At 42.4% G+C, this 21842-nt stretch overlaps 1 protein-coding gene and 1 long non-coding RNA gene across 4 annotated transcripts in view; one reads left to right on the top strand and one right to left on the bottom strand.

The window, feature by feature from the left end:
- TNFSF4 (TNF superfamily member 4) overlaps positions 1 to 21842 on the bottom strand; it is a 62724-nt gene that overhangs the window by 9099 nt on the left and 31783 nt on the right. Inside the window, exons 1-3 of one of the 3 annotated variants that reach the window (XR_014220754.1) lie at positions 15462 to 18132; positions 7533 to 7691; positions 5428 to 5464 (exon numbers count right to left, since the gene is read on the bottom strand). Coding sequence is in view for 2 of the 3 variants with exons in the window: in XM_082226700.1 (XP_082082826.1) it covers positions 5428 to 5464; positions 15462 to 15632 (208 nt within the window). In the remaining variant the exon portion in view is untranslated. Of the gene's footprint in view, positions 1 to 5427; positions 5465 to 7532; positions 7692 to 15461; positions 18133 to 21842 lie in introns of those variants that run through there. The other 2 variants (XM_082226701.1, XM_082226700.1) reach the window with 2 other exon arrangements.
- Positions 18524 to 21047, top strand: LOC309534503. The gene is made up of 3 exons (XR_014220758.1): positions 18524 to 19316; positions 19737 to 20601; positions 20973 to 21047. It is a non-coding gene; the product is annotated as an uncharacterized lncRNA (long non-coding RNA).

Genomic DNA, 21842 nt, shown 5'->3' with positions numbered 1-21842 from the left:
GTGTGGAAAATTGTTGGCCTGGCAGATGAAAAAAAGACAAAAACTCAATACCATTATGAACTTGGAAGTGGAAGGAAAGAATATACAGAACCCAGTGGAGATCAGGAAGTGTTTTCAGAGATACTTCAAACAACTTTGTACACAGGAGAAGCAAAAAGAAATGGATATTGATCGATTTTTAAAAATGAATGGACTACGTAAAATCTCTCAGGAAAAACAGCTAATGTTGAATTATAAGATAACGGATCAGGAGGTGGAAGGGGCCATCCAAAACATGCAATTAGGCAAATCTCCAGGACCAGATGGTTTGACTACAAGATATTGCAGATCTTTGAAAGAATGGTTAATACAACCATTGAAGGAAGTCTGCAATGAAATATTGGAAGGAAGACAGGCACCAGAGTCTTGGAAGGAAGCTTACATTACACTTATACCAAAAACAGAGACTGAAAAGACACAGCTCAAGAACTACCGCCCTATATCGCTGCTTAATGTGGATTACAAAATCTTCGCAGATACTTTGGCTAAAAGATTTAAAAAGGTGTTAGCAGAAGAAATTCATACAGACCAAGTGGGCTTTCTCCCGGGCAGACATTTGTCTGACAATACAAGGAATATAATTAATATTCTAGAAAAACTACAAGTGAATATTAATACTAAAGCAGTCTTGATATTTGTGGATGCAGAGAAAGCCTTTGACAATATTTCTTGGAGTTTTATGAAGAAGAACCTACAGGGGATGGGGGTAGGACAAGGTTTTGAAAATGGTATAGGTGCAATTTATTCAGAACAAAAGGCAAAATTAATTGTGAATAATGTGATAACAGAAGAGTTTAAGATTGAACAAGGGACACAACAAGGTTGCCCAATTTCTCCATTGCTTTTTATATCGGTCCTCGAGGTTTTGCTAAATATGATTAGAAAGGACCAAGAGGTTAAAGGTATACAGGTGGGAGCTAAACAGTATAAATTGAAAGCATTTGCTGATGATTTAGTATTGACTTTACAGGAGCCAAAAGGGTATTGGAACTGATTCAAGAATTTGGACAGGTTGCAGGTTTTAAGTTGAATAAGATGAAAACCAAGGTTCTAAAGAAAAATTTAACTATGAATGAGAGAGAGAAGTTTCAGGAGGAGACAGGACTAACATTGGTTAAAAAAGTGAAATACTTAGGGGTTAACATGACTGCTAAAAATGTGAACCTATTCAAGGATAATTATGAAAAATGTTGGACTGAAGTGAAAAAGGATTTAGAAGTATGGACAAATTTGAAGTTATCATTGTTAGGCCAAATTGTTGTGATAAAAATGAATGTGCTGCCAAGGATGTTATTTTTGTTCCAAACATTGCAAATTTGGGATAAGATGGATTGTTTCAAGAAGTGGCAGAAGGATATTTCTAGATTTGTTTGGCAGGGCAAGAAGCCTCGAATAAAATTTAAGATACTAACGGATGCTAAAGAAAGAGGTGGATTTGCCCTGCCAAACCTTAAACTTTATTATGAATCAGCTGCTTTTTGCTGCCTGAGAAAATGGCTGCTTCTTGAAAATACTGAAGTGTTGGATTTAGAAGGTTTTAACAATGCATTTGGTTGGCATGCATATTTGTGGTACGATAAGGTAAAAGTACATAAAGCATTTAAAAATCATATTGTTAGAAAAGCATTGTTTAATGTTTGGATAAGATATAAGGATTTGTTAGGGGGAAAAACCCCAAGATGGTTGTCACCAATGGAAGCGAAGGCACAGAAAAAACTCAATATGGAGGCCAAATGGCCGAAATATTGGGAAATTCTGGAATAAGATGGAGAGAGAATAAAATTGCAGAGCTTTGAAAAACTGAAAAACAAAGTGCGAGATTGGCTCCATTATTATCAAATAATGGAGGCATACAAATTGGACAAAAAAGTTGGTTTCCAGGTGGAAAAATCAAAATTGGAAACAGAATTGTTAGATCCAAAGACTAAGAATTTGTCAAGAATGTATAACTTGCTGTTGAAATGGAACACTCTGGATGAAACGGTGAAATCAGCTATGATTAAATGGGCACAAGATGTTGGACATAACATAATGATGGCTGACTGGGAACGGTTATGGACCACAGGTATGAAATTTACGGCATGCAATGCCTTAAGAGAAAATTTAATGAAAATGATTTATAGGTGGTACATGACACCAGTTAAGCTTGAAAAAAATTACCATTTGCCCGATAATAAATGTTGGAAATGTAATGAGACTGAAGTTACATTCTTTCACCTGTGGTGGACGTGCCCAAGGATTAAGGCATTCTGGGAGATGATCTATAATGAATTAAAAAAGGTACTCAAATATACCTTCCTTAAGAAACCAGAGGCCTTTCTCCTGGGCATGGTCGGCCAATTGGTGTTAAAGAAGGATAGAACTTTCTTTATGTATGCAACAACAGCAGCAAGAATACTCATCGCGAAATATTGGAAGACACAAGATTTACCCACCAGGGAAGAATGGCAGATGAAGTTGATGAACTACATGGAATTGGCGGAAATGACTGGCAGAATCCGAGACCAGGGAGAAGAGTCGGTGGAAGAAGATTGGAAAAAGTTTAAAGACTATTTACAGAAATACTGTAAAATTAATGAATGTTAGAAAAATGTTGGAATGAAGTTATATGGCTTTAGTAGAAATGTTATAAGGAATTAAGTATAAATAGATTATTAGAGCATTAAAGGGAAAAATAAGGTTAGAATGTGTTAAGACAATTATAGGATAGAAAACAGAGGAAGATGGAAAGGAATTGCTGAAACAATTAATAGAAGTGGAATACAAAAAGGGAGGTGTGAGGAGGTCGTGGAAATAAGGGAATGAAAGATAAGATATTGGAATTGGACTGTGTTTTAAATGGTTTTTGTTTTGTTTTGTTAGTTGTGTGTTAGTGTTTTGCAGTGTGTGTGTGTTTTAGTATTGTATGGTATTGTTGTATGTTTCTTTTTTTCTTTTTTCTTTTGGTTTTTTGTAGTGTTGTGTTCAATTTGTTGGAAAACTAATAAATATTATTATTTAAAAAAAAGAAAATGGTTGCCTCACTTAGGCCTCTGGGTAAAAACTGGCCAGTGTGGTGTTGTGGTTAAGAGCGGTGGACTCGTAATCTGGTGAACTGGGTTCGCTTCCCCGCTCCTCCACCTGCAGCTGCTGGGTGACCTTGGGCCAGTCACACTTCTCTGAAGTCTCTCAGCCCCACTCACCTCACAGAGTGTTTGTTGTGGGGGAGGAAGGGAAAGGAGATTGTTAGCCGCTTTGAGACTCCTTCGGGTCGTGATAAAGCGGGATATCAAATCCAAATTCTTCTGTCAGAAGTTACCATATGTCTCAGCTCCAATCCCAGCTGGCATTTCTCTCCTGCCTCCTCCAACCTGTCCCCTGACCTCTTTCTCCATGCTTGTCATTTTTCTCAGGGTGATCTAAAGGGGACAGGAGTCATTTCTCCGCTCTGCCCCATTTTGGAAGGATTCTAAAGTTCCTCGGCTGTGCTGGAATCTCACACAAGGCCGGGCTCAGGGCAGCCTAAGAAAGCAGGCCTACCTTTGTGGATAAAATGCAGTCTGCTAACATTCAAAATTTGAGAGCTTGGCTCTTCAAGCCCTAACCCCAGATTCTTGAGTCACAGGGAACTTCAGGGAACTCAGCTGCTCCTCCCCTGCACTTAGCCCCCCTTCCTTGAATCCTTGAGTTTCTCTCTGTCCCACCATTTTCCAAATCTTGCTGTTCTTTCTACCTTTCTGTCCTAAACACAGCATTTGCATTCCATTTCTCCCTGTTGCTCCGGAGCCTCCACTGCGCCTGCTGAACCCCTTGCGCACACACACACCCAATCCTGATAGAACAACAGTAATCTTTTTCACTTCCATCTATCTCTACCTCTGACTTAGAAACAAGAGAGTTTAAGCTGTTGGTCCAGGCAGATTGTTATTTTTGAACTACCTGCACCAAATATATTCAAACTAACCATTTTTGTTCTCTGTAGCCTTTTTGTGTGTTTGTTACCCACCATTTGCTTAAATGCTTTTTATTCTTCTGTATGTTTTGGAAACACTTTGTATACATCTTTTGCTGCTACAATTCTGTCTAAATCTGGGGGCTGACATTTGCATATCCTTTTTGTGCTTTGTAACTTTGCAGTGGCAGCTGAAGGGCAAAGTCTCCTCTCACGCCCACTTCCAGCTGGTGCAGCAGTCCTGCCCTGGAACCCAAGCAGGCGCCCAGCTAGGCATGGAGAAATCCATCTGTTTGGCTTCACCTCAGTTTCTCATCTTATGTTCAGTTCTCCACATTTCTGCATCAGTTTGTATTATTTTTTAAAGTCCTCATGAAAGTTCATCAGCATTCAAATGCACGTTTCTTCTAGGCTGCACATGGCTGTATGCAGTTTTGCCCAATACACATTTTTTGCAAGCCATTTCCCTTGACATAATATATTTTATATATTTATTTCCTAAATGTGCATTTTTAATTCACACATTCATCTAATATACAAATTTTTGTACATATTATTTGGTCAGAGAGCCAGTTTAGAAGAATACAGTGGTACCTTGGGTTAAGAACTTAATTTGTTCTGGAGGGCTGTTCTTAACCTGAAACTGTTCTTAACCTGAAGCACCACTTTAGCTAATGGGGCCTCCTGCTGCCGCCGTGCCACCACCGCACAATTTCTCTTCTCATCCTGAAGCAAAATTCTTAACCCAAGGTAATATTTCTGGGTTAGTGGCGTCTGTAACCTGAAGCGTATGTAACCCAAGGTACCACTGTATCTGTTTTTTGGTCCACATATTGTTGGAGAAAGTGCAAATTTGGTAGGCTTGTGTTAAATGTCTTACTGATCTCTCCCCCCCCCCTGCGCATCCTTGGCTCCACCCAGAACACCTGCCGTTAGCTGAACCAAAAGCTTTCCACCTCCTGAAGGCTGCCAAGCGCAGCTTCAGCGTGACCTTCATTCTACCTCTTATCTCTGCCCTGCTCAGGTATCAGGCAGTTTGCAGTAAAAGGGAATAGAGAAGAAACCAGTAGGAATCATTCTCCAACTGTTTCAACCTAAATTCATTCTCCTGCCTCTTTCACTGGAACAAGGTGGGAGGGAAGGAACAGGCAAACCCGAGGAGGAGAGGGTGAAGATGGTTCTTCTCTTTCTGGTAAAGCCCATCTAGATCATTTTCCTGCCTGGATGTTCACTAGAGGGGCAAATGCAGAGCCCGGGAGAGAGTGTTCTTCTCCCTCATGCAGCCTGGTCAGAGAATATTCATTGCTGCTTCAGTTCCCTCTGGGCAAATTGGGATGGAGGGAAGTCAAGATTGGAAGCATCAACTGGTCATGGGGGAGGAGAGAACAGTGCAACCCACCTCAAGCCTTTGGAATAGGGCGAAGGAGAAGGAGAAGGAGGAGGAGAGGAGAACTCACACTTGATGTAGATCCATTGTGCCTGTGGGTCTGGACTCTGAAACACAACAAAACATGAGGTTATGAAAGGTGCCTACAAGCTCCAGATGGAAATGCAGACATGAAGGGACACCAGGGAACCAACATTATGGGGCCTTTTGCATGGGAAGTTTTAAGAGGTCTCAACTGCAGTCCTTTAGTACAACTATTTCCCGCAAGCTACAGAACTCCAGAGCACTGCCTGTGCAGATCCACTGCAGGTGCAACTCCTAGGGGCTAAGGTCCCTTCACCCCCCCAAAAAAAAACTATATGAGGATGCTGGGGCCCCCTAAAGTTGATGAACGTTGCCATTCAAATGGTGTGCATGCACTGCATCATGTGAGCAGGGTGGAGCTTATCTCTCCCCCCCCCCCCCCGTAATATTTTATCCAATTTGGCACCCCGATTCACTGCCCCCCCCCCCACGAGAGATGCTGGGAACATTGGCCTCTTCAGAGGCAGTGCACAGCACTGGGAGAGTGGAGTGCTACTAGAGAGTAAAACCTCTGTGGGCTGCAAGGTATCTACTTCTGTGTGTTTGTGTTCAGAGGCAGAACGGGGAAAGCTGAGCTCTTAGTAAACACCAGAGGGGTCAAGAATGATGGCCGCAGGATAGTTAATATTTTGCAGGCTTGGGGATTAGAGCAGTTGGTGGCATCTCATGCATAGCACACACACACACACCCCAGCACAAGCCTGTACAGTAACTTCAGTTGGAAGACATCACATATACAGTAGCTCCAAAATAGCCATGTTGCTATCCAGTATTATTTCCTGCCTTTGTTTTAGTTATATAACTGGATTCACATGCCCATAACATAGACTGCGGTATTATTAAAATTTTCTCTCTCCCTGTGTGTGTGTGTATGTGTATCTAATATATATCTGCCATGTGTCTGATGAAATGAGTTTTAGACTGAAACAGTTTATACTACAATAGGTCTGTTAGGGTTGTGTCTAAGGAACTCATATTTGGAGTAGAACCATTGAAATCACTTGACTAGTCATTTAGTTGAGTAGAATCTATTGGAGCTGTATCTTCCTGGCAGCACACGACAGAACCATGAGACAGGTGTAAAATATACTCAAGCAAGAGTTTTATTTACAACCTTACAAACGCAAAGCATGTGGGTGTTCTCTTTTGCAGGCAAATTCAAACTGCAACTTCTCCTCCTTTTGTAGTCATCACCAGCTGTACCTAATCAGCCTAGAAAACCACACCCAGAACTCACAGAAACAGTTCTTAAAGTTACAATCATCTTTCCTGTTTATTTGCAGAATGACTCCTAACAGAATCCTTACAGCACAATCCTAACCATGTCTACTCAGAACTGAATCCTTTTGAATTCAGCGGGGCTTCCTCCCAAGTAAGGAGGGTTAGGATTTTAGTCTTTAAGTTAAAGGTAAAGGTAAAGGGACCCCTGACCATTAGGTCCAGTCGTGGCCGACTCTGGGGTTGCGGCGCTCATCTCACTTTATTGGCTGAGGGAGCCGGCGTACAGCTTCCGGGTCATGTGGCCAGCATGACTAAGCCGCTTCTGGCAAACCAGAGCAGTGCACGGAAACGCCGTTTACCTTCCTGCCAGAGCGGTACCTACTTGCACTTCAACGTGCTTTCGAACTCCTAGGTTGGCAGCAGCTGGGACCGAGCAACAGGAGCTCACCCCGTCGCGGGGATTCAAACCACCGACCTTCTAATCGGCAAGTCCTAGGCTCTGTGGTTTAAACCACAGCGCCACCCGCATCCCTTAAGTGAGCATAAGGCTATTATTTAGACTGCAGCAGACTGGCACAGTCCCCCAAGTACAGTTTTCCAACTGTACTTCCAAGTATAAAGAGCAGCAACATCTTCCCTGGTTCTTTCTGTTAGAAGACACCTTATTTTTTCTTTCTTTTTTTTGCTTATTTTTGTAATATGTTGAAACTTTAATAAATATCTTTTAAAAAACACACAAAGATGATTACAATTTCACAGCTTAAAAAAAAGAGCAAAGGACCAGGGTTTTCCCCTAAACAGCCCCCAAACGGTCAGTGCACTTTGGCATCTGCCTAGAGAGCTCTTGACATTTGTAAATGGGCCTCTTACTAGGGAAGAGGTGGGAGCAAGCGCTGGTCTCCCTTAGTCTGTAGGTGGTGCATGCAGCTGCTAGAGAGAGTTCTTGTGATCGTGATGCCTGGGGGTTTGGTTACGACTCTGTGTCCTCCTGCTCAACCTCATATGGTGGTGGCAGATGCTCTTTGTGTTCTGCAAGCAACCAAACATACAGGTAGGTTGGAATATTGTGGAAATATCTAGAGGCAGAGAAAACCAGCCTTTATTTTGAATCCAAATGAAGGCAGAATTATGTTGGGAGGAAGGATTTTAGGCATAATTTTCAAGCTTGCTTTCATTTGCACAGTCCTGGTTTCAGATGTCATACACAGTGGGACTAATTAGGCTTAGTATATGTACAGAAAGCAAACCAACTATGGATGGTGGTTACAGTATTCAAAAGGCAAAGCAGACACCTTCACAGCAACCTTGCAACCTTCTCAAGGACATTCCCACTTGGTATAGCTAGCATGCAACAACAGAGTGTCTCCAATCCCCGTTTCATCTTTTCTTCTTAAAACTATTGATAAATCCATGATGACGGTTTGTTTGCTCATTCCAACGATCTATATACTGTTTGCCACAATAATCTCTAAACCATGCACAGTAAGCTTACAAAAAACATCCACCAGACATACAATGTTTTATCTTGAATTTTCATTCACTGGATACTCAAATGAAAAAGAATTTTAATAGATGGACAAGAATGAGAACTCGGTTATCAACTTTAAGACAGATTGTTGAGTTGCAAATGAAAATTATTCCAACCTGTTTGTACTTATTTCAGGTTCTCCCTATCCCCCTTCCTCTGATCACTGTGGCAAAAGCCAATAAAATATTTGTTTTTTCCAAGGTCCTTGAAGTTGTATTATAGAAAATATGGGCCTGAGAGGCCTGGCCATGGGTGGCTGCACTTTCATCAGGTAACATAGAATCATAGAATCATAGAATCATAGAATCATAGAGTTGGAAGAGACCACAAGGGCCATCGAGTCCAACCCCCTGCCAAGCAGGAAACACCATCAGAGCACTCCTGACATATGGTTGTCAAGCCTCTGCTTAAAGACCTCCAAAGTAGGAGACTCCACCACACTCCTTGGCAGCAAATTCCACTGTCGAACAGCTCTTACTGTCAGGAAGTTCTTCCTAATGTTTAGGTGGAATCTTCTTTCTTGTAGTTTGGATCCATTGCTCCTTGTCCGCTTCTCCGGAGCAGCAGAAAACAACCTTTCTCCCTCCTCTATGTGACATCCTTTTATATATTTGAACATGGCTATCATATCACCCCTTAACCTCCTCTTCTCCAGGCTAAACATGCCCAGCTCCCTTAGCCGTTCCTCATAAGGCATCGTTTCCAGGCCTTTGACCATTTTGGTTGCCCTCCTCTGGACACGTTCCAGTTTGTCAGTGTCCTTCTTGAATTGTGGTGCCCAGAACTGGACACAGTACTCCAGGTGTGGTCTGACCAGAGCAGAATACAGTGGCACTATTACTTCCCTTGATCTAGATGCTATACTCCTATTGATGCAGCCCAGAATTGCATTGGCTTTTTTAGCTGCCGCGTCACACTGTTGGCTCATGTCAAGTTTGTGGTCAACCAAGACTCCTAGATCCTTTTCACATGTACTGCTCTCAAGCCAGGTGTCCCCCATCTTGTATTTGTGCCTCTCATTTTTTTTGCCCAAGTGCAATACTTTACATTTCTCCCTGTTAAAATTCATCTTGTTTATTTTTGCCCAGTTCTCTAATCTGTCAAGGTCGTTTTGAAGTGTGATCCTGTCCTCTGGGGTGTTAGCCACCCCTCCCAGTTTGGTGTCATCTGGAAATTTGATCAGGATGCCCTTGAGTCCATCATCCAAGTCGTTGATAAAGATGTTGAATAAGACCGGGCCCAAGACAGAACCCTGTGGCACCTCACTAGTCACTCTTTTCCAGGATGAAGAGGAACCATTGATGAGCACCCTTTGGGTTCGGTCAGCCAGCCAGTTACAAATCCACTGAGTGGTAGCATAGTCAAGACCGCATTTTACCAGCTTCTTTACAAGAATATCATGGGGCACCTTGTCAAATGCCTTGCTGAAATCAAGGTAGGCTACATCCACTGCGTTCCCTTCATCTACCAGGCTTGTAATTCTGTCAAAAAACGAGATCAGGTTAGTCTGACATGACTTATTTTTCAGAAATCCATGCTGACTATTGGTGATCACAGCATTCCTTTCTAGGTGCTCACAGACTGTTTGCTTAATGATCTGTTCCAGAATCTTCCCTGGTATTGATGTCAGACTGACTGGGCGGTAATTATTTGGGTCCTCTCTTTTCCCCTTTTTGAAAATAGGGACAACATTTGCCCTCCTCCAGTCTGCCGGGACTTCGCCTGTTCTCCAGGAATTCTCAAAGATGACTGCCAGTGGTTCTGAGATCACATCTGCCAGTTCTTTTAATACTCTTGGATGCAGTTCATCTGGCCCTGGAGACTTGAATACATCTAAACTAGCCAAATATTCTTGTACTATCTCCTTAGTTATTCTGGGCTGTGTTTCCTTTGCTGAATCATTTGCTCCAAATTCTTCAGGTCGGGCATTGTTTTCTTTATTGGAGAAGACTGAGGCAAAGAAGGCATTGAGTAGTTCAGCCCTTTCTGTGTCCTCTGTTTGCATTTCACCATCTTCTCCTCTGAGTGACCCCATTGTTTCTTTGTTCTTCCTTTTGCTACGAACATACCCATAAAAGCCTTTTTTGTTGCTTTTAACCTCTCTAGCAAGCCTGAGTTCATTCTGTGCTTTAGCTTTTCTGACTTTGTGTCTACACGTGCTGGCTATTTGTTTGAATTCTTCTTTGGTGGTTTCCCCCCTTTTCCATTTTTTGTACACATCCTTTTTTGATCTTAATTCAGTTAAAAGTTCTTTAGATAGCCACCCTGGCTTCTTTAGGCACCTTCCATGTTTCCGTCTCATTGGTATTGCCTGACGTCTTCTGTTGGATCCCCACACCTGAGCACAGGCTACTAGAACTAGACCTCTTACAAAAACTGAGGTTCTGTTCCTTGGTATGGGGTGTGGTAAAGGTTTGGTTGCAGCTTTGTGTAAGGAACTAATAAGCAACACACAGGTTTGATATTGGGCATCAACGTTGTTTAGGAGGGAGACAGAGGAGAGAATATAGGTGATATAGATAGAGGAGAGAATATAGGTGATGAAGGAATATTGAATGATCTGATCAGTCAGTGAAACCAATCTTGACGCATACAAGAGAAACCATGCTTTAATTGTATCATGGGTGGTACAAGACCCCAATGCAAACTATGGGCTATATCTGCCTCATATAACCAACATGCTTAGCTCTAGTTAATGCATGGAGGGGTTAAGGCCATAGCGTAAGCTTAACTAGGTCACACACCTTCACCTTGGGAAGAAGGGTTACCAAAGCCTTTGTTCTTTTTCCTTTCCTTCATGCGAACCAACTAGTAAGGATGTCTAAGCTGGATGCTCCAATCATAGACCATGTGGCTTTAGCAACATTTTTCTAAATGTTTAGAAACATTTTTTAAATGTTTAAATGTTGCTGATGTACAGAAAAGCACATGCATTTGACCTTTGAAGAGTTTGCAAGTAAACCATTTTTACTTGCTATGCTAAGGGGATGTGGGCAACTTTGGAAGAAAGCTAGGAGGAGGGATTTTAAAAGTCTAACAGCCTATATTTCCATGCTCTACTTCAATGCATATTTTGTGATTTTAAATCTCTGCTAGGGCTCTCTTGCCAGAGTACCAGGCACCCAGGAATTATCTTTTTATACCTATTATTTTCCTTGCCAACCAGCACAAATGTTACAGATAGCATCTAACATGCTTGCCAACTGCTTGTGAGGCTGCTGGGGGAGCATACTTCCAAGTCTGGTGGGAGTACCTGCAGGTCCATACATTTTGGTCTCTGGTTTTTAATGAAATTGCAGCAATTAACAGTGCATGTTCCCTGGGATACTCAAGAGTATGCAGCACCAGCACTGTTTTTTCAAATGTTTACTGTAACAACTTCATGGTGAGTTCCGGCACCTTTTTTTTAAAAAAAGCACTGGCAATTCCTAAGGAGTTGATTCAATTCTCCCCTCTGCCTGCCTCCACTGGAGAGGCAGGGAGGGGCTGTAGTTTCCAGGTTCCAGCGAGACCTTGTGGAGCTTTTGTGAGATCTCGCTGGAAGCCACAGCCACACAACCCTGGCAAGTGACCCTTGGGCAGCAGCGCTGGGGAGTGCAGGGGCACCTTCCCGTTTCACCTCAGGTGCCAAAATGGGCCACCCCTGCATGCGGGGCCACATACAGTAACTGGCTGAAGACCTCTGTCCTTAAAAGTATATTGAAGCCAAGTTCTTAAGGGTCTTGTAAAATAATACAAGAACCTTGAACTTGACCCAGAAGCATTTCGGCAGCACACGCAAACTTCCAGGGGCTTACCGTATTTTTTGCACCATAACACTCACCTTTTTCCTCCTAGAAAGTAAGGGGAAATGTCTGTGCATGTTATGGAGGGAATGCCTAGGGGTGGCATGCCTACGGATTTTCCTCCTCTAAAAACTACGTGCGTGTTATGGTCGGGTGCGTGTTATAGAGTGAAAAATACGGTAGCTGCTGTCTGTCTGTCTCCACCACCCGTCCAGCCTCCACATTCTGCGCCAGTGGGAGCTTCCAGATCAGGCACAAAGGCAGCCCCACATCAAGGGGATGGAGCAATTCCTCTGACAGGAAAGGCTGGAGGCATCTGGGACTTTTTAGTTTAGAGAAAAGGCAAGTAAGAGGCGACAAGACAGAAGTTTATAAAATTAAACACGGTAAGGAGAGTGGATAGAGAAAAGCTTTTCTTCCTCTCATACACATCCAGGGAAGCTGAATGTTGGACTATTTTGGACTCTGCTGGTCGTGTGCTCATGTCCCAGGAGGATATGGGTCACATCAACGTGACGGGAGACCGGAGTGATGAATCTCGGGCGACGCTGCATTGGGGGAAGGCACAAGGCCTCAGGGTTATCTCCCAACAGGTTCCCCATCTAATTAGAACTCCAGAATGTTGCTTTGGTGAGTTTATTTCTGATGAGTTTACTCTAAGAAGCACTTTTGGTTAAGGAACTTTCTTAGCACATCAAAAGGCTAGTATTCATGAATTAGCAACAAAGTTCCCCACAATAAATCTAGAGCAGTGGTTCCCAATCTTTTTGGGCCATGCCCCACCTAAGCTTCTCTAAAAACCTGACACACACACACACCCCCCGGTGACATATAATTTTTATTATTCAAAAACCCCTACTCACGTGGAGGAAGCCTAAAAGGCCATTAATTTGGTCTAACTCATTCTTGAATTGCCAACATTTTAAATAAAATTTAAATAACCACATGCTTAGTTTAAAACTAAATATTAAGGCATGATTTGACCTGTTTGATAAAAGCAAAATATAGTACAGTTTACTGGTTCCAAATGGACAGCTGTATTCCTCTACCAGAGGAGTTTATCATAGGAGGGAACTAATTAGCCAGTAGTTCAACTCTACTTCTGTTGACAAAACCCACACACTAGACTTAAAAAGAACAAAAACTGCAAAGCTAAGACAGATGATCTTATTTCTTGGACAAGCCCATCATCTTGCATCAGATTGTCACCTTTCTCTCATGGACCTTTATTTTGTTCCATGTATGGTTGCAGGTCTATCCATCAGGGTAGATCAGATATATTTTCCTCTCCAATCTGACCATTACATCAATTATAGGTTGATGAAGAAGTAGTGAAACGTTTGAGTGGATACAGTATTAAACACTAGGCTGATTTAGAATGTGTCTCAATATGTATAACATTTTTAGCTACATTTTAAAAAATTAAGTCACAGTTTGAAGGGTTGCTATTCCAAGACCGATTAAAATGGCTGAAATGAAACTTCCTGAGCCCAAAACAGTCAGGACTACTCTTAAATAACTTCACTGAGAGGAAAATAATTAGTGTGGTGTAATGCTGCTGTGACAGCAGAAACCACTATTGTAAATTCATTGTACTAGCATTTTGTGAAAAATTTTCCCCAACACAGAAATAGTATCCTAAGTACATTTCAACTGGCATGGAGTTCACAAACAGGGCAAACTGGACTCTCAAAGGATGTCAACATGCTAAGGTCCAACCGCCCCCTCATTGCAACTGTCTTTATTTTAGTATTTCCTGTTCTCCACAAACACTAATAAATAACAGCGATAAAGCCCCCTTTGCCCCAGCCTCTGTGTTCAGAACTAGACATTGGTTGTCCCCCCCAAGGTGCTTAGCAGTCCCTGGATGATCAGGACTATCACTTATTCGGGTCTCACTCCCACCCGTCTCCACCTCTCTTCACTTTTATTCCCTGTGGTCTTCTAATCTGTGTGTGGCAAACCCAGCCCCACTTCCGCAGGCAAGTACCGTATTTTTCGCCCCATAGGACGCACTTTCCCCCCTCCAAATATGAAGGGGAAATGTGTGTGCATCCTATGGGGCGAATGCAGGCTTTCGCTGAAGCCTGGAGAGCGAGAGGGGTCCGTGCGCACCGACCCCTCTCACTCTCCAGGCTTCAGGAAGCTATCCACAAGCCTTGCAAGCCCGGTGGGAGTTCCCACGGGCTCACAAGGCTTGCGGGCAGCAGCCTGCAGCCCCCGCGAGTGTCCGCAAGCCTCCCGCGCCCGGCAGGAGGTCCCGCCAAGTGCGCGAGGCTTGGGGTGGCAGCGTGTCACCCGAAGCACGGGGAGCCCTCCGGAGGGTGCCCCGTGCTTCGGGCAGGTGTGCACAAGGCTTGGGGCGGCAGCCGCAGCAGGGGGGGGGAATATTTTTTTTAATTCATTCCCCCCCCAAAAAAAAACGAGGTGCGTCCTATGGGCTGGTGCACCCTATAGGACGAAAAATACGGTACATTTCCAAATCTGGACCTCCCTTATTGAATCTGGCCAAAATAAAAATGTGAGGTTTACTTGTGTTATTTTCCAGTGATGGTATTTATCACTAAATTTTGGGAATGAGGGTGGCATTGCACTTTTTATTTAATGAACTTGGTAAGGTTTTTAAAAATAATTTACTGGCAAATTGCAGGGGATTGGACTAGAAGACCCATGGGGTCCCTGCCAACTCTACAATTCTATGGTTCTAAGATTTATTTTCCAATTGTTTCAGTGTGCCTTGATAAAGCCTAGCATTTTCTAACAAAATATAAACATGAGAATGGAATTTTAAAATTGTCCTTAAGATTGCCAAGCCTTGAGATTATCAGCCAATTTCAAAAATAAGTGGTATGAGATTTTTTACATTTACTAGTTACAAATTCTGAGATTTACCAACAAATGATGAAAACTAGAACAAAGTTTATCATTAGCCAAAGGTACTTGGCGATTTTTGAGGTATACTAATAACTGTTGAACACCAAGTGGAAATGATCATTACGTGCTCCTAGTATTTAAAACCACCCGTTTCTAACAACAGTTGATGTGAGAAATGGCTATAATATTTCTCTCTTAAGGAAGCAAAGCAATAAACCTGTCCTACATTGTTGGAGAATCTTGTGATTAAGGAGGGAAACAGTGTGGCTAAATCTTTGAGTCAGAGGAAGAGCTCAAATAACCTGCCATTTACATTGTAACTTCTGCAAAGATAGATTTGCACATACCCTAACCTCCACAGAAGCCCGCAGCTTTTTGTATGTGTTCCTTAGCATACATGCAGATGAACAGACCAAGGGACCATTTTAATAGCAGGCTTTCCAATACCAATCATGTGGTTTTAAAAGAGCCCTATTATATGAAAAGTGTGTGCCTTTTTCTGATTCAGGAGAGCCTAAACATAAACAAAACTGTGGACTTCAGGATGGGAAAGCCTCGTCTGTGTGAATCTGTCAGGAGAGTCATACCTGTAAGGTTCTTTTGCAGACTTACCCTAAGGTAGCACAAGCCAATGCAGATCAGGCAGGCAAGCAAGACCACCAGCTGTACAACCATGGTCCCAAGCGGCATCCAGATTTGTCTGCTTCTTTTCCTGTCCTCCTCACACTTCTCAGCAGGTGCTTCTTCCAGTTTTCTGGCCTCCATCTCCACTTGTTCCTCCATGTGCAAAGCACAAAGGAAGAAAATCAACACTGAAGCCAGAGAGCTGTGAATTCCCAGGGACAGCTATTAAATAGCATTAAGAGATCATTTTAAGCCTTATATGCAAACAGAGGCGGGGAACTTCTTTATGACTAATATGAAATTTCCCTTGAATCTCACTCTCTCTCCTTCTGTGGGTGATTGTGGTGGTTGATATTTAAGATATCCCAATTCATTTTTAATAGACATTTAAGCTGATCCCCAGAGATTTATAGATCTCTGTTTTCCTGGCTGTGCCTCCCAAACGTGGAGCAAAGGCCTGTCTGACCCCCTGAGTGTCTGGGTCAGAAGACGCACAAGGCAAATGTCACTCAGTGAACACAGTGCAACACAGTAAGCTAGAAATAGATGGGTTACAAATAAAATAAATAAAAGCAAAGTTTAGCTGGCATAGCTCAGTTGGTCTTAATCTCAGGGTTGTGAATTTGAGCCCATTAGGCAAAAGATCCCTACACTGCAGGGGGTTGGACTAGATGACCCTCATGGTCCTTTCCAACTCTACTATTCTATGGTTCTAAATAAAAGATACTAGGCCAGCCCCTGGTATTAACCAGGTCTCTTTAGTACTGCCTCTTACTCCTGAAACCATAACCCTTGATCTTTGGCTTCTCCCTTTCCTCCTCTAATCATGCGTGCTCCCTCTAACCTTTACCCCTTAAATTCAAACAAGTTCTATAGCTGTGTACACACCATACACTTACAGTGTATACCCCCCCCCAAAGAATGGGAATTGTAGTTTGCTAACAGTGCTGGGAACTGTAGCTCTGTGGGGTATAAACTACAATTCCCATATTCTCATGAGAGCATAAACCTCCAGCAAGGCCAAATTCTTCAAGTAGAGGAGGTTATTTTTCATTTTTAAATGCCTTCAACAGTTTTTTTTCAATCAGAACAAGGTACCATTTTCATGTGGTTGTTTTATTTTAAAAAGTAATCTGCCCTAGTCCCATGAACACAGGGCAAATAACATAACATTGTTGTTGTTTAGTCGTGTCCGACTCTTCATGACCCCATGGACCAGAGCACGCCAGGCACTCCTGTCTTCTACTGCCTCCCGCAGTTTGGTCAAACTCATGTTGGTAGCTTCGAGAACACTATCCAACCATCTCGTCCTCTGTCGTCCCATTTTCCTTGTGCCCTCCATCTTTCCCAACATCAGGGTCTTTTCCAGGAGGTCTTCTCTTCTCAGGAGGTGGCCAAAGTCCTGGAGCCTCAGCTTCTGGATCTATCCTTCCAGTGAGCACTCAGGGCTGATTTCCTTAAGAATGGAGAGGTTTGATCTTCTTGCTGTCCATGGGACTCTCAAGAGTCTGCTCCAGACCTATAATTCAAAAGCATCAATTCTTCGGCAATCAGCCTTCTTTATGGTCCAGCAAGCCACTCCAGTATCCCTGCCAAAAAAATTCCATGGCAAAAACAACAGGCATATAAAACATAACATTACCTTTGATATAATCTAATAAGCAAGGAAGCATTTTGCTCACTTCTGAAGTCAAATGAAAAGTTCTTATTTCTAGGAGAGTTCCCAAGATGCCCCCTTGTGGCTCAGATCTATTTATTGACGGGTAGAGCTTCAAGCCTGCCTTTTGCAGAAGGACTGTGCAATTAAAGCGGGTGAAAGTACTTGGCCATCATGGCACATCAAATCCTTTTTAATGGCCCTTTTGTGGTTGGGGAAGGGCAGGAAAATGCACTGAAAAGTGTAGGGCAAGCAAATGATTAACAAGAAGATATATAAACACTGGGCAAGCAAATCAGGATAAATGCTCATTTTTGTATATCATCCCTACAAAAAACCCCTGAAACACTCAATAAAAACTAGACACGGTCTAACTTCTGTATAAGTTTTATGCAAGCAAATCAGGATGAAAGCTCATTAAATGAGGGGACTGTTTATACAACAGAGTTCATTTAAAAGGAAATTGAAAGAAAAAAAGAAAGAAACAAGAGATTTTAGATGAAATTATGGAAAAGGAGAAACAATTGTCAAAAAAAGCAAATAAAGAGCTAAGCAGGCAACTAGAATATTACAAACCCAATGATAGTTAAAGATAGCTAATGAAAAAATAAGCTAAAAGATAAAAAGAATGAAACAGAAGCACTTTGAACATGCCAATAAATCAGGAAAACTGATAGCGTGGCAATTGAACAGAGAAACTCCATAAATAAAATTAATATAAATGGAAAGACTACTGACAAGATGAAGGAAATAAGAGCAGCATTTGGTAAAATATTTCTTAGACTGTATAAAGAAAGGAAAAAATCTGTAAAATAGATGCTGAAAAAGCCTTTGACAATGTGTCTTGGGAGTTCATGGAAAAAATTGCTTGAAGAAATTAATTTTGGACCTAAATTTTTAAATCGAAGCTACAAACATGAGTCTGACCAAACTGCGGGAGGCAGTGGAAGACAGGAGTGCCTGGCTTGCTCTGGTCCATGGGGTCACCAAGAGTCGGACACGACTAAACGACTAAACAACAACAACAACAATTTTAAAAGGAATACAAGCAATATATTCATAACAAAATGCCAAGTTAATTGTAAATCAGGTGATAATGGATGAATGTAAGATACAAAAAGGAACTAAACAAGGATGCCCGCTATCACCGCTGTTGTTTATTCTGGTCCTGGAAGTACTTGCAAGAAATATAAGAGCAGATAAGGAGATCACAGGGTAAAAACTGAAAGCATATGCTGATGATTTAGTAATTAGGGTGGAGGATCCAAGAAAATCTAATCCTAGAGTGATAGAAAAGATTCAAGAATTTGAGGAAGTGGCAGGATTTAAATTAAACAGAAATAAGACTAAGCTATTAGTAAAAAAATTGAAGAAAAGAAAAAAGAGTTGATACAAAGTATTGAGATGGAAGTTCATAAAAAAGTAAAATACTTACGGATATGGTTAACAGCAAAAAATATAAATATCTACAAAGACAATTATGAAAAAGTGTGGTCTGAGATAAAAAGGAATTTAGAAATATGGAGCAGAATGAACCTTTCCCTACTAGGAAAAATAACAGTGATAAAAATGAATGTATTGCCAGAAATGTTCTTTCTGTTCCAGACAGTCCCAGTAATGGTGAAAGATGATTGCCTCAAAAAATGACAAAAGGATATTTCAAAGTTTGTCGGGGGGGGGGGGAGGCAAAAGGCCAAGGATTAAACATAAGATACAGATATAAAAGAAAGAGGTGGGTTTGCCCTCCCAGACCTCAAATTGTATTACGAGGCCGCATGTTTGGTATGGATTAGGGACTGGATAAAACTGGAAAAGGAAGAAGCATTAGATTTGGAACGTCATAACAGATTTGGATGGCATGCATACTTGTGGTATGGGAAAGGGAAAGGGAAAATCCACAAAGGATTCTACAATCATATAATTAGGAGATCACTAATGAGGGTGTGGGAGAGATATAAAGACTTAGTAGAACAAAAAACACCCTGGTGGTTATCGCCAATTGAAGCTTTGTTACTCAAACTGCTTGGCAAAAAAGGGAATTGGCCTACATATAGAGAATTGCTGAAGGATCAAGAAGGGAAATGGAAGCTAAAAGATTACGAGGAAATTAAAGACCATTTTCAGAGTTGTTTACACTGCAGACAACTACATGAGATGTACAAGGAAGATAATAAGAAAGGGTTTATGTAATGTGTATGGGTTGCTCGTGCGTAAGTTGCTGCCTCTCCAAGCTTTGTTGCCTTGCTAAACCTTTCAGTCTGCACAGCCCTTCACTTCGTGGCTGCCTCAGTCGCTAGCAGAATCTGTCGGTGGGCGTTTCTTAAATCTTTTCCAACATAAAAGTTGTTTGACACCCAGTCTCCTCCTACTCTCTCTGTGCGGAAGTCTTCTGCGCAGGGTGGGCGTGGGTAGCGGAGGACCCGTGCTCTCCCCGCTGGTGTCCGGTGAAGAGTCCTGGAGCCCTCTCGCCAATTCCCCCATCAGCCCCTCTATATCCCTGGTGTTGGGCTGATTTGCTTCCCCATCTGCGGAGCTGCCTCTCTCCAGCATCATTTGAGAGCCTTCCCTCCGCCTCTAGCTCCGATGTCAGTTCCCTGACAGTTTAGCTATACAACTTCTAGATTTCAAAAGAAGAAGGGAAGCTGCTGAAAAAAGCAGATAGTATTTTGCTAGAATGGAAAACAAAAGATGAGGAGGTCAAACCGGTTATGATCAATGGGCACAGGATATAGGACATAATATACAATTTGAGGACTGGGAAAAACTGTGGAAAGTAAAGTTGAAATTTAGATTGTTCTCTCTTGAAAGAAAATTATATGAAAATGATATATAGATGGTATATTACACCAGTACAGATCACAAAAATGTATAAAACCAGGTCAAATATATGTTGGAAATGTAAAGAAAAAGAAGGGACTTTTTATCATATGTGGTGGGAATGTAGAGAAATTAATTTTTTTTGGGAAATGATATACAATGTATTGGAAAAAATGTTTAAAATGACATTTGTAAAAAAAAAACCAGAAGCATTTTTGTTAGGGATTGTAGGACAAGACCTGCCAAGAAATTTTTTAAAAAACTTATTTATGTATGCTACAACAGCAGCAAGTCTTGTTAGCACAAAGATGGAAGAACAAGGAAATCCCAATGAAAGAACAGTGGCAAAAAAACTGATAAACTATGCAGAACTGGGACAAGGACAACTGTGGCTTTAAGGAAGAATGGGAACTTTTTACAAATTACAGTGGTACCTCTGGATGCGAACGGGATCTGTTCTGGAGCCTCGTTCACATCCTGAAACGAACGCAACCCATGTCTGCGCATTTTGATTTGCTGCTTCCGCGCATGACGTCATTTTGAGCGTCTGCGCATGTGTGAGCGGTGAAACCTGGGAGTAATGCGCTCCATTACTTCTGGGTCGCCGCGGAGTGCAACCCGAAAACACTTAACCTGAAGCTACTTCAACCCGAGGTAAAGGTAAAGGTACCCCTGCCCGAACGGGCCAGTCTTGACAGACTGTGGGGTTTGTGCGCCCATCTCACATTTATTGGCCGGGGGCCAGCGCTGTCCGGGGACACTTCCGGGTCACGTGGCCAGCGTGACATCGCTGCTCTGGCGAGCCAGAGCCGCACACGGAACGCCGTTTACCTTCCCGCTGGTAAGCGGTACCTATTTATCTACTTGCACCCAGGGGTGCTTTCGAACTGCTAGGTAGGCAGGCGCTGGGACCGAACAGCGGGAGCGCACCCCGCCGCGGGGATTCGAACTGCCGACCTTTCGATCGGCAAGCCCTAGGCGCTGAGGCTTTAACCCACAGCGCCACCCGCGTCCCTCAACCCGAGGTAGGACTATCTAAAAAGACAACAAAATGAAATGGACTCCTTGGCAAGTTTTGAATAAACATACACAAATTTATTAGTTGATAACATGTTAGATAGATAATGTAAGGATATGTAAAATTTTATAACACGCAGAGAATAATATGTGCTGAGAAATCAGAGAGAGGAGCTGAGGGAAGTCTTTGGTGGGGAAGGAGAGGGAGGGAGGGAAGGGAGGGAGGGGGAAAGGGGGGGAATAATGTATGTGATTGTATGGTTTGATAATTGGTTATGTTGAAATTGATAATAAAAATGTATTTTTTAAAAAAGAAAGCTCATTAAATGGATCATTTGAAGGAGAGAGGTGCTCATTTCTGACATAGGATTGCAATTTGGAAAGTATCTGTATGGAAATTTCCTTTCCCCCAGAAGGTATTTTGGACAGGCCCTTTAGAAATAAGTAGGCTTCCAGCAATTTAAGTACAGTGGTACCTTAGGTTAAGAACTTGATTTGCTGGAGGTCCATACTTAACCTGAAACTGTTCTTAACCTGAAGCACCACTTTAGCTAATGGGGCCTCCTGCTGCCTCCGTGCCACCAGAGCCCAATTTCTGTTCTCATCCTGAAGCAAAGTTCTTAACCTGAGGTAATATTTCTGGGTTAGCGGAGTCTGTAACCTGAAGTGTCTGTAACCTGAGGTACCACTGTAGAACCCAGTCTTGCAGGACCTCATAGTATGACCACCACAGGACCTAGCACAAGCTAGAAAGAGTAGGGCCACAGTATTTGTACAGCCACAGCCCCCTTGGACCCCTGACCAGGGAGGGAGGAACAACTTTGTTCTTCAAGCCTCGGGTCCAGGGAGGGCCTCTCCCCAGGAGGCCAAGGGCCTAG

Source organism: Podarcis vaucheri, assembly GCF_965113315.1.
Source record: "Podarcis vaucheri genome assembly, chromosome: 6".
In the NCBI taxonomy this organism is placed as follows: domain Eukaryota; kingdom Metazoa; phylum Chordata; class Lepidosauria; order Squamata; family Lacertidae; genus Podarcis; species Podarcis vaucheri.
The sequence above is the reverse complement of the archived record's forward strand: the minus strand, read 5'-3'. Positions and strand labels throughout refer to the sequence as shown.